We start from the raw sequence: 11898 nt of genomic DNA, 5'->3' as shown, positions 1-11898 counted from the left end.
GTGTGTGTGTGTGTGTGTGTGTGTGTGTGTGTGTGAGAGAGAGAGAGAGAGAGAGAGGGGGGTCACATCACAGTGGAGTCAGCTGTCTTAACCATGGCTTGTGTACTGCAAACACATACCAGCTTCATCACTGTGTCTGTCACGTGACTCTGTTCCCCTTTCGGGCTCTGTCTTTACATTTATTTTGAAAGATGACGCTCGCGATTATGGTAAGGGGCGTTACATTTCCGACGAGTGCTTGCGGTGTTCGGCCAATCACAATGCACTGGGTCAGCTGGCCAATCAGAGCAGACTGCGCTTGTCGGAAGGAGGGACTTTGTAGAAAACGAAGCGTTTGAGAGAGGCGGGGCATAGAGGACCTACAATAATGTACAGTATTTGAAAAATCATGTGTTTTTTGAACATTAAAGCATGTCAACATATTCTGTTACACCAAATACACAAAATAATGTTCTTTAAAAAAGCATATGACCCCTTTACTATTAATGCTGTCCTTGTGATATTTATCATTTTGTAGTATTATATAACACAATATAAATGAATATCATATGTTAAAAGACCAGTTTTTACTTTTCAGAGCGAGCCTGAAGAAATGCCGCCTGAGGCAAAGATGAGGATGAAGAATATTGGCAGGTTGGATTTAATATTATAATACTTTTCATTTTAGATTTCACAAGATGACAGCATCTTCACAAGTTTTTTTGATTTTCAGAGAAACGCCCACATCAGCTGGACCCAATTCCTTCAACAAAGGAAAGCAAGGATTCTCAGACCATCAGAAACTTTGGGAGAGGAAGCATAAATCCCAGGCAGATCAGTAGTGTCCGGTTGCTTACAATAGCTTGCTTTTTGGCATTGAAATATTTGCCCTTTTGTCTCTTTGTTTGATGACAATTGTACAAATGTATATATGTAATGAATGTTTACGCTATAAAGCATCTTTTGTAGCTAATTAGATTTTTTTTTTACCACACTGTGGTTAAATAATACCTTCTTGTGTAAGATGCAAACCACAACAGAGAAATTAAGAATAATCTTTTTTGCTGTATAATATGGTATGTGCCACACTGACCCGTTATCATTTGCTTATAGTATAGTTGTTCTCCAAAGGAATGTAGTGGTCCAGTCATTCAGTTTCATTCGTAGAGATGAAACAAGACATTGTATTTTATAGTTACTAATAAATCAGAGATGTGGTATCACATTGAAGTTTTTTTTAAATGTCGTAATCGGGTAGTAGTCAGGTTTTGAAAGCAGAATTAAACTTAGTTCACCCATTTACTCAACTTCACATCATTTCAAAACTCTGCATTCTGTGGAACCAAAAACAGATATTTTAATATGAACATTGGGGTCCAAAGAACATTTAACCCCACTGAATTTTATTTTATTTTTATTTTTTTATTTGTGTTCCACAAAAGAAAGAACGCCTTACAGGTTTGAACAATGTGTAGGTAAGTAAATTATGAAAATTACTAATTATGAAAAGATATTACAATGTAGGAGCTAGGCCTTTTTGACATTGGAAAACAGTGAGTGCATTCATATTACATTGATGCACTTCAGAGGCCAAAAGCAGCTGGACAACATTTCTAATATTCTTTATTAAATAGATTAAACGGAGAATCCACCATGTATTGCATGGTTCTTCATAAAGTGCTCAATTGCTATTTCCAAAAAAAAAAACAGCATACATGTTTGTTCTCCATGCTGATTATCATAAGCATATGATTTTGTTGCATTAAATCTGTTGCAATCAACAATACGAATTGAAGTCTAAAAGGTAAGCAAGAGGCTGCGTGTTTTCATCAGACAGTCCTGGCGGCTCAGTAAGCTCTCGAGTTTGGCCAATGTCAAAGTCTTCTTTGAGCAGATTGTCTACATCAGGGCTGTCCAAACTCGGTCCTGGAGGGCCGGTGTCTTTGGACAGCCCTGGTCTACATCTTTATTTTGCAGCAACTGCAACATGTTCCTTTGAAGCTCTAAAGCTGCTTCCTGGAGCAGCAGATAGCGGATCACCATTGGGATCTGGTCAGCTAGACGCTTGCTTGCAATCTAATGAGGTAGAAAAGACAAAATCTAAAGATATACATAACAATTTGAGCTACGTCTGGGGTGTATTCCAGAAAGCAGGGTTAACTTACCGTCAGCTAAACCCTGAACTTTTGGTTGATTAACCCCAAACCTTGTTTACTCGAGGTATGTGGTTCCAAAAACACGTCCGGGAGTAAGTTCATTCAACTCAAGAGTATGTTCCTGGTTAAGACTCAAGACATTCTCAACAGAGCATTATGGAAACAGACGCTAAGAAAAAGCGCGCCATGCTGGTTCTTTCTTCTTTTGTTCAGTGGTCGTTTACATGCTTAGTGCATATCGCCACCTAATTAATGGTTGTGCAATCATTTTTCTTTTCTTCCCCGTTTAATCTTTAATCCTTAAGAATATGAATTATATTGTTTGTTTGATGATAATTATATATTGTCATATCATATATGTATTTTTTTATTATAGAAATAAAACATTTTAGAAAATTCCGATCCATGTGTGAGATGATAATATAAAATGTAATAAATATGAAGAGTTTATTTGCAAAAACAGATAACTCCGTTTTTAACAATTCTCAGAAATCATGTTTTTTCATTGTGCATTCCAGTTAATCTCAATCAAACTGCAGTTGGGTTATTTTGACTAGGTTAAAAAATAACAAAAAAAACAAACCACACAGCTAACTAACACAATAAAACACAATAAAAAACATGGTAACATAAAAAACATGATTTTTGACAATTTAAAAAAACAGAGTTGTCTTTGCAAATATCTTCATATAATAAATTAAACATTACATTGTCATAATAGTGTTTTATAATTTATACAGATGACTGTTATATATGCCAATAAAATAAATATAACCATATTAGAATAATATTACCTTATTTATTACTTATATTAGCGCTTTATAGTTAACATATACAACTATATATATATATATATATATATATATTAGTTGTATGATGTTAATTATAGTAGGCTATATTACATAACTATATTGTAAGATCATATAATGTTGTGCGCTATCTGTCACGCCCACTGAAGGCTCGTCGGTAGGTCACGCGTGCGCTGATGGCTCTGAAGTGAACAAACCCAGGAACATATCCTGCTCCGGAGCAGGTTATCTTCAGAGAGCAAGTTACTATGGTTACTTGCATACCCTGAAAGTAACCTCCGATTTTGGAACTGAAAGCTAAGGTTATCCGCTCGCTTATCCTCAAACATACCCGGGTATGTCACATAACCTGCTTTCTGGAATACACCCCAGATGGCACTGAACGCTTTAGTTGGCACTCTTACCTTGTTAGTAGTACTCAAGGTGCAACCTCATGTCACGCAAGGTGGCATGATTGTCTGTGATTATGTATACGCTCATGCAGTTAAAGCTTTTAGTTTTTTCGTCCTCGTCCAGCTTATCCTTTGCATCTTGCAGGCTCTGACTGTATGTGCCATCTTGACAAAACAATGGGCTCCATCTTGAATTGGGTCCTCAGCATGGATTCTGCCAGGCATTCTTTTTCATGCTTGATGGCTTCGATCTTAGTCTAACCAAAAAAAACTGAAATACTGAAAACTTCAGAACTTCCCATAAGCAGTGATAAAACAACAGACCACTTCTATTTGGATTATGATTTAAAGGCATGGCTGAACATTTGTCACTGGAAAGCAATGGTTTGTAATTGTGTGAAATTACAACACTCATCAATTTTCCAGAAATGTGACATTTTGAAAAAGGGAAAAAAGTGGTTTGATATAAACATGGAATCTGTGTATTGCCAGAAACATTGGCATGAACACACACACACACACACACACACACACAAAAACATACCTTTGCTATTTTCAGAAGATGAGGGAATCCAACAAAGCCAGCTGGATGAACTTCTTTCTAACCACATCTATGTATAAAAACTCAAGAACAATGTTAATACAGCTCCTTTGCAAACTTTCACTTGCAAGCTTGATTATCCAGTGAGTCTAGCTTGTCAGGTATCGGGAAATTGCACTGTACTTATTACTAAGCCACCTTTATCCAAAGCGAGATGTAAATCAAATGAGAAGTTCATGGGTCGCCTTTCAAGATGATCTTTGATATTTATTCACTAGGCAGCAAAACTCTTTACCTACAAATGTAATTGCAGTTCAGTTGTGGCTAAAATGATTTTAGATTTCCTGGTTTTCTTGACAATTCTTAAAGGGGTCATATGATGCTGCTGAAAAGAACATTATGTCGTGTATTTGGTGTAATGAAATGTGTTTATGCGGTTTAAGGTTAAAAAAAAACACATTATTTTCCACATACTGTACATTATTGTTTCTCCTCTATGCCCCCCTTTCTGAAACGCGTCGATTTTTACAAAGCTCATCGTTCTAAAAAAGCGAGGTGTGCTGTGATTGGCCAGCTATCCAGTGCGTTGTGATTGGCCGAATACCTCCAGCCTATGACGGAAATGTTATGCCCCTACCATACTGTGATGATGCCCTGTCAGGCCTGAGAGATGATTCAAAAACATGAAAACCCATTCTAAACGAGGCATTCGTTGCATCCAGTGGGTACATAATTATGGATTATAATGACTTATACTGTCTTTTTACGCATTGCGTTGCATCGCGCCGCGTAAACATAAAACCATGTCTGCATTTGTGATCGGAGAAATGACAAACAACAAGCCCTACTCTACACTGCCGAAAAACTCGCTTTAAATATCAAAAATATAAAATATAAAATCTCTTTAAATATACAAAACGTACTTACAGTTTGTGAGTCAGAACAGCCGGCATTGTGCAGCTGACACAGAACAGCATACGCTGTTTACGTCCAGCTGATACTCTCCAAAATGGCACCAGGGTGATGCGGAGGAGACGAATTGTTGAATAAAGTCGTTTTTTTTTTCTTTTGTGCACAAAAAGTATTCTCGCAGCTTCGTATAATTGCGGTTGAACCACTGATGTCACATGGATTATTTTACAGATCTCCTTGCTACGTTTCTGGACTTGGGAACATTTCAGTTGCGTTGCTGTCTATGCAGGGTCAGACAGCTCTCAGATTCCATCAGAAAATATCTTAATTTGTGTTCCGAAGATGAACGAAGGTCTTACGGGTTTGAAACGACATGAGGGTGAGTAATTAATGACAGAATTTTCATTTTTGGGTGAACTATCCCTTTAAACTCCACATATGTCATTATTATTATTATGGAATTTTGAGGTACCATGAGTTTATTATTATTTTTAAAGAGACTACAATGTCCTGCACAAGACCCAAAAGTAGTACACAACTTTATTGACAAGTGTAATAATATTGCATAAAGAAGCACTTCAGAGGTAAATAATAATAATAATAATAATAATTTCACAAATCAATATATTGTTAAAGGATATTTAATGAAAAAATACAGCCAATGTTTCTTCATAAAGTGCTCAATTGCTATTTCTCAAATAAAAACATTAACCAACATGAATGTTTACATTCTTTGCAGCCAATGCTGCTCATGTTTGTCACAAGCAGCATGTGAATTTGATGCATTTAAACCGCTGGAATCGACTGTACAAAGTGACTAAAAGGTAAACAAAATGCTGCGTGCTTTCATCAGACGGTCCTGGCGGCTCAGTAAGCTCTCTCGCTTTTGGCCAATGTCAAAGTCTTCTTTAAGCAGATTGTCTACATCATCTTTATTTTGCAGCAACTGCAACATGTTCCTTTGAAGCTCCAAAGCTGCTTCCTGGAGCAGCAGATAGCGGATCACCATTGGGATCTGGTCAGCTAGACGCTTGCTTGCAATCTGATGAGGTAGAAAAGACAAAATCTAAGATATACATAACAATTTGAGCTACATCTGATGGCACTGAAAGCTTTGGTTGGCACTCTTACCTTGTAGTAGGACTCAAGGTGCAACTTCATCTCGCGCAAAGTGGCACGACTGCCTGTGCAAATGTCTACACTCACGAAATTAAACTTTTTAGGTTTCCTATGGGAACTTTCATCTTCCTCCTCTTCCAGCATTTCCTTTGCATCTTGCAGGCTCTGACTGTATGTGCCATCTTGACTGTAAACAATGAGCTCCATCTTGAATTGGGTCCTCAGCATGGATTCTGCCTGAGATTCTTTATCCTGCTTGATGGCTTCGATCTTAGTCTAAGAAAGTATATAAAAGATTTGTTATTGTAAACTGTAGTGAGAATACAAATTCTTTAACTTTGTGGCATGATTCATGGCATTATTGAACGTTGAACAGTTATGCAAATTTTTGTGTGAAATTTAATAGCATTATAATCAATCATAAAAAAGCTAATAAAATGACCGTTTAACGACTTTGAATTTGTTTATTGCCAGAAACCAGTAGCAGCTACTACCCATAAATGTAGGTTGGGCGGATTCTGGGTCATACCGAATCACACTGTTGAGCTTGGGAGGGCAGTGGCACCCCCTTTTGTACAATCAGTACATAGCCTACCTGCCTGCCAAAGCCAAGCACTAAATTTGAATATATTATATTACACTTTACCACAGTAGTCTAGAAACTGTTGAATACATTTACAAGTTCATTTGTTACCTGTGTGTATTCAGTTTATATAGAGCTCTGTTTTCTAATGCCCCTAGAGATGAGCTGTGGATGCCAGAAACGCTGGCATTAACACACAAAAACCTACCTTTGCTATTTTCAGAAGATTAGGGAATCCAACAAAGCTGAACTGGGCCAGCTGGATGAACTTCTTTCTAACCACATCTGTGTAAATACAAACATAATGTTAGTACAATAACTTTCACTTTCAAGCTTATCAAGTGAATCCAGTTTTGTTACGAGAAAGTGCACTAATGACTAAATAGCTACCTTTATCTGAATCATCACAATAGAAGAAAAATCCACTTGGACCAACCTTGGGTTACATGCCTTACTCAAGGACAGAATGTCGAGTTCATAAGGCATCTTTCAATGTGATCTTTTCTATTTATCCACAAGGCAACAAAACTCTGTACCTACAAATGCATTGTGCCAACTGGAATGTTCAGGGGTTTGAGATTTCCTGGTTCCTGACAATTCTAGGTTTCCACATATTTTGGTCATGTACTGCATTATAAGTGTAAACTTATAATGGAAATAGAACAGAATAGCTTTACAACATGTACTATAGCAACTACCTGAAAATTATTGAAGACTGTAGAAATGGATTTGAAAGACAAAAAGCAACACTAACCAGAGGCGGTCTTCAGTGTCTTTAACGCAGGTTCCTCCAACAGCTTGATCTGTTCCCTGACAAGCCCTTCAAAGGTCTTGTAATTGATGAATCCTGGAAGCTCTCTTCCTCGATACTTGGCTTCATAGTTACCAACTTGTTTCTCAATCTTCTTGTTGACTGCAGAGAGTTTTTGAACATTGTCAGAAAAATAAATTCAAATCCTCAGCTCAATTATGAGTTCAGCTTCTAAAAGTGATTTTTAGTGAAATGATTAACTTTTAGTTTTTAGTCATTTAGGTTGATCATTAATTGATTGCAACTCTGCTAAAATGGTAAAGACATAAAAATGGTAAAATCATAACAGAAAAATCATAACATAGTACATTTGCCAAAAGCAAAAGGACAATCAGGTGGTACCAAGTATATGCTTTACTCACAGGAAACTCCTAGACGATCCAAGAAGCTATTCCATTTTGCAAATTCATCCCGAAGTTCTGGAAAAATTAGTAGATCTGAAGCACATTTAACTTCCTCCCCAGTGGTCAGGTTGAACATATCTTGAGTGAAAGCTGTTACTTTCTAAATTTAGTGATGAGATGTTAAGGATTTCAGTGACTTAGTGATATCGGTATGACTCTTTACTAAATATTCATACTTGTATAGTATGATATAGTAGATTTCATGATTGTACTCACATCAATGAAAAAGCTCAGTCTTTCTGCAGGGTCTGATGGGGGTCCATTGCCATATTTCTCCAGTTCCTTCTGTGTTTCAGCAAGCTTGTTCTCGATTTGCTCTTCTAAATGAGGCAGGGATCTCTACATAACAGATGAGCATTATAAAATGAGCTACATTTACTATAAGTCTAGAACTGTAGGTGTCTTTTCTAAGAAATGACAGTTATTTCACCTGAATGTGATGAACCAACTCAATTGTTAGTTTCTCAGCTAACTTGGGAATAGTGGCAAAACCTTCTTCATAGAGTTTGCTGAGGAAAAAATGCCATAAATAAATCACGTGACCTATGTTTTAGATTTACTAGAATCCCAAATAGCAGGTACTTCTCTGTGTATGCACTATGTGGGCCTAACACAGGTAATTTACAAAGCAAAGTTTTGCAAATAACCACACACTCTTCGAAAGGAGGAAAACATGTCAGCCATGCTGCTCACAAAAGGGTCTTACTAAATATCATGTTATTTTATTTGATGGTATCAACTCCTAATAGATAATACAGTGTGACCATATACTCACCTAAAATGAGGATGGTCCTGGAAGAAGGCCTTCTCTGTTACTGTGGCCTCATTGAGAGTGACCTGATCTAAAATCTCTTTTTGTCCCCTGCACCTTACAATCATGTAGCCTTTAGTAAGGTGAATGATCTCATTGTGTACAATGTCTACCACTGTCTCTTCAGTGCCCTTATCCACCAGGTCCGGCTTTGTTAAGATGCCTGTAGTAGACAAATTATACAATCAGAATACGCATGGCAACCTATGGTTTTAATGACTTGATGTTTTCACCTTATTTTTAATGTAAGAGCAGATGCAGCTAATGTTAACTTGACTGTGCCAGATTTCCAGTGTCATTCGCTTACAATTATTTTACCTGTACAAACACAGTCCATTATGCTGCTGGATATTGCAAACTGGTATTTGTTATCACGTTATTTTAATTAATTATTATTATAATAATAAACACTAATTTGTAGATTGAAGTTTTACCATTTATTGCATATTGTTATTCTTCTAGTTATTTACCAATAGCAGCTGATTAATCAGAAGCCTTGTACCTTCAAAGAATCAAGCCTAGTGTTAGTTCTGGCAGGTCACATAAGTCAAGCTTGCATTATGGATATCAGCTTGGTTCTGTTCTGTTTTCCCCAGGGGGGTTATCGCTGCTCTTATCTATGCTAGGCTGCATGGATGGGCAGGGAGTTTTTGCCCAGAAGAGAACTATACTGCCAATCCAAACTGTATGCTAATTGTAATCATCATTGACAACAGTGGTCCTGACAGAAAATAGCTTACTTCCACATTCCAAAATAAGGTGGATATGCAATCAGTTGAAGGTTGAAATGCAACCAGTAATGCACACCTAATGTTCTTTCGCCCTCACGGTCCTCCTCCTGAGCCATCTGTAATGCTTCTGTGGTTGCTATGTCAACATTGCATGGCACCACAACCAGGTTGATTGTTTCTTGCTTTGTAACAAACTTCCTGATCAGTCTCTTAATCTAGAATAAATGCATGTGATCAATGCATGTGATAATGTTCCACGGTCTCACTCACAAGGGTATTTTCAATAAAATGTCATATGAAAAACATAGTAAATATAAAAAGTTTACCTGATCTCCAATATTCTCAGGTTGACCCTTGACTGCCACTCGTGCGATACCAGGGAGGTCAATGAGAGTGAGGTCAGGAACATTGGCAGAGGTGATCTGCAGACTGATGAGTTCTTCACTAATACCAACACCTGGTCCAGCCATCTCATCCTGGGCTACAGACACAATTAGATACAAAACCTAAGTTGTATATACTCTTTTGGAAGATCTCAAGATGCATTCTAAGCATTCTCTACCTTCACGAATCTTTTTCTCCACTTCTGCTGGGTCATCTATATCTTCCTCTTTGCCCAGGTAGCTGATTCTCCCATGCCACTTCTCTTCATCTTTAGTTCTTATCATTTTGAGCTCAAGAGGGCATCTTGTAACAATTCCTAAAGAAAACATGAAAGGATGCCAGACATCGTTTCACCATGTTGTTCTTCGAAGTACAGTACCATGTAAATTCCATGGTCATTTTTAAGTATCATATAGAGAGTAGCATTACTGTGCCATGGTACATCCACAGTATTTTCTGGAAATTCCGTGGTTAATTACGTAAAAGCAGTAGCCTATAATTTACATTTGTATATCTTTATATAAGTATATATTTTTTATTTTATCATGTGTTGTCCTTACCACTACCCCTGGGTAAAGCTACTCCAGACAGCGCCTCGAGAACAGAACTCTTCCCTGAGCTTTGGTCCCCAATGACGGCGATGGCAGGCAGCGCCAGGTCCTTTTCGACTCCCAAAGACCGTAACTTGTCGATGGTGTCGATGCAAGGGCGGATTTTTTCCTCATATTGCTGACTGAACGTGTAACTCATTTTCTCCTTCCTTAAACAACGTCGAAGCGTCAAAATAACAGAGAAATCCTTCTTTCCACAGCACGTTAAAGTGTCAGACGCGGTGTCCTCTTCTTTTGAGCTAGTCTCAGAGTGATGCAGTTTCTTTACAGGTAAAGTGAACTAGACCGGTTAAGTTTCATTTCCGTGCTATTTTCTAGTTATAACAATAGTTTCGTTTCTCTCTCTGAAGTTTCGTCGTTCAATACAAGAAAAAACGATCATATTGTGAGGTCACTTGTGTGGTATTGACAAAGTGGGCGTTAAAAAGCTCATTTGTTCGCATGTTACCAGCATATCCTGTTTCTATAGGCTAAAGATTAACACATAGCTATCATATATTTTCTTTTAGCATGTGTTTTTTTTTTAGGGGCGGAAGTGCAAAACGTTGAAGTCGACCAAACTGAATGCATAAGCAAATAAAGAAACAAATGCTACAAACAAACACATAAGGTAACAGTATTCAAGTAACTATTTACTTATATCGCGTTAAGATTTTCAAGCTCTGGGCCTAAATAATAAAAAGTTATCTTAATTAGAAGCTTCATCCCCTAATTCAAATTATAACCATGCATTATTATTTGCCATTATTATTAATATTTCTACAAGCCTATGAGATAATAAAAACAACAACATTAATATAATAATAATAATAATACAATGTGTAACAATGATAATAGTGTTAATTAAAGGAATATATACATTTATTGTGAATTGATATATGAATGTTTGTTAAATGATTATTATTAGGCTGGGGTAATGCTTATTCCCTGTTCAAATAGTTTTCTCTAATATCTGAAATATCCTCTAGAGTAGTGGTCGCCAACCCGTCGATCGCGATCGACTGGTAGATCTTCACTGTCCCAGTAGATCCCGAAAAAAAACAGTAAAATAAGTACAAAAATTAATTACATTTATGGGGTTATATTAATGTATCACTGAAGGGAACTGTCTTGAGAAAAGTTTCGACGGCAATGGCGTTTTCTTCTCCGTATAAAGCGCAACTCTGCTTTGTTTACAGCGGTAACAGCAGTGTTGCCAAGTCCGCGGTTTTCCCGCGGAATTGGGCTACTTTAACACTATTGCCGTGGGTTGTTGTTCATGTCCGCGGGTTGAAGCGACCCCAATAACGTGATATTTAGTCCCTGGAATGTGAATTTTACTGGAAGGCCCCCGCCGACAAACGTGTATTTTACCCCCGGAATGCGATTTTTACAGGGGAACCCCCCTCGAAACGCGGTTGGACTAGTTTTATTGCGAAAACCTGGCAACCCTGTTCATAGTGCGCCACCTGCTGTCAGAGAGTGCGTCTCACTCAGACCTGCTGTTTTGGTTTCATGCAGATGTTTTACGTCGCAAATAAATAAATAACACCTAAAGTCAGACCATTCTGTTTTTGTTTTAAATCCTGAAATTAATCTAAATCAAATCAAAAACAACTGTCCGTGCAGATCATGATTAAAATGCAGTGGTTGCCTCTAATTTCAAATGGCTAGAT

The 11898-nt window shown here is 37.5% G+C and overlaps 2 protein-coding genes and 1 pseudogene across 5 annotated transcripts in view; 1 reads left to right on the top strand and 2 right to left on the bottom strand.

Annotated features, from left to right (window-relative positions):
• Nucleotides 1-1199, top strand: part of LOC107702552 (PEST proteolytic signal-containing nuclear protein-like) — a 2834-nt gene extending 1635 nt beyond the window's left edge. For all 4 annotated transcript variants that reach the window (XM_016504905.1, XM_016504903.1, XM_016504906.1 and 1 more), the window contains 2 exons: nucleotides 578-633; nucleotides 713-1199. In XM_016504905.1, coding sequence (XP_016360391.1) covers nucleotides 578-633; nucleotides 713-821 — 165 coding nt within the window. In that variant the 3' untranslated portion in view covers nucleotides 822-1199. The remainder of the gene's footprint in view (nucleotides 1-577; nucleotides 634-712) is intronic.
• Nucleotides 1200-1743: 544 nt separating this feature from the next.
• On the bottom strand, nucleotides 1744-4115 carry LOC107702503 (interferon-induced GTP-binding protein MxB-like; annotated as a pseudogene).
• Nucleotides 4116-5430: 1315 nt separating this feature from the next.
• On the bottom strand, nucleotides 5431-10738 carry LOC107702551 (interferon-induced GTP-binding protein MxA-like). Its single transcript, XM_016504902.1, has 12 exons — nucleotides 10193-10738; nucleotides 9811-9948; nucleotides 9575-9729; nucleotides 9325-9463; nucleotides 8482-8680; nucleotides 8137-8215; nucleotides 7923-8045; nucleotides 7665-7806; nucleotides 7246-7404; nucleotides 6700-6776; nucleotides 5921-6184; nucleotides 5431-5831 (listed from the first exon to the last, which is right to left on the bottom strand). Exons 1-12 carry the CDS (start codon nucleotides 10380-10382, stop codon nucleotides 5607-5609), a joined length of 1890 nt encoding a protein of 629 aa, XP_016360388.1. The 5' UTR covers nucleotides 10383-10738; the 3' UTR covers nucleotides 5431-5606.
• Between the last annotated feature and the right edge of the window lie 1160 nt (nucleotides 10739-11898).

This window comes from Sinocyclocheilus anshuiensis, unplaced genomic scaffold (assembly GCF_001515605.1).
Source record: "Sinocyclocheilus anshuiensis isolate Anshui unplaced genomic scaffold, SAMN03320099.WGS_v1.1 scaffold218, whole genome shotgun sequence".
Lineage (NCBI taxonomy): Eukaryota > Metazoa > Chordata > Actinopteri > Cypriniformes > Cyprinidae > Sinocyclocheilus > Sinocyclocheilus anshuiensis.
Note: the sequence above shows the minus strand (reverse complement) of the source record. Positions and strands in the feature narration are given on the sequence as shown.

What these genes read in the sequence shown, in the direction of transcription:
- LOC107702551 (XM_016504902.1), bottom strand. Translation starts at nt 10,382, where the DNA reads ATGAGTTACACGTTCAGTCAGCAATATGAGGAAAAAATCCGCCCTTGC. An exon ending in CAGGACCATCCTCATTTTAG is followed by an intron (nt 8,216 to 8,481) that starts GTGAGTATATGG and finishes TTTTTTCCTCAG; the next exon opens with CAAACTCTATGAAGAAGGTT. An exon ending in GACTGAGCTTTTTCATTGAT is followed by an intron (nt 7,807 to 7,922) that starts GTGAGTACAATC and finishes CACTAAATTTAG; the next exon opens with AAAGTAACAGCTTTCACTCA.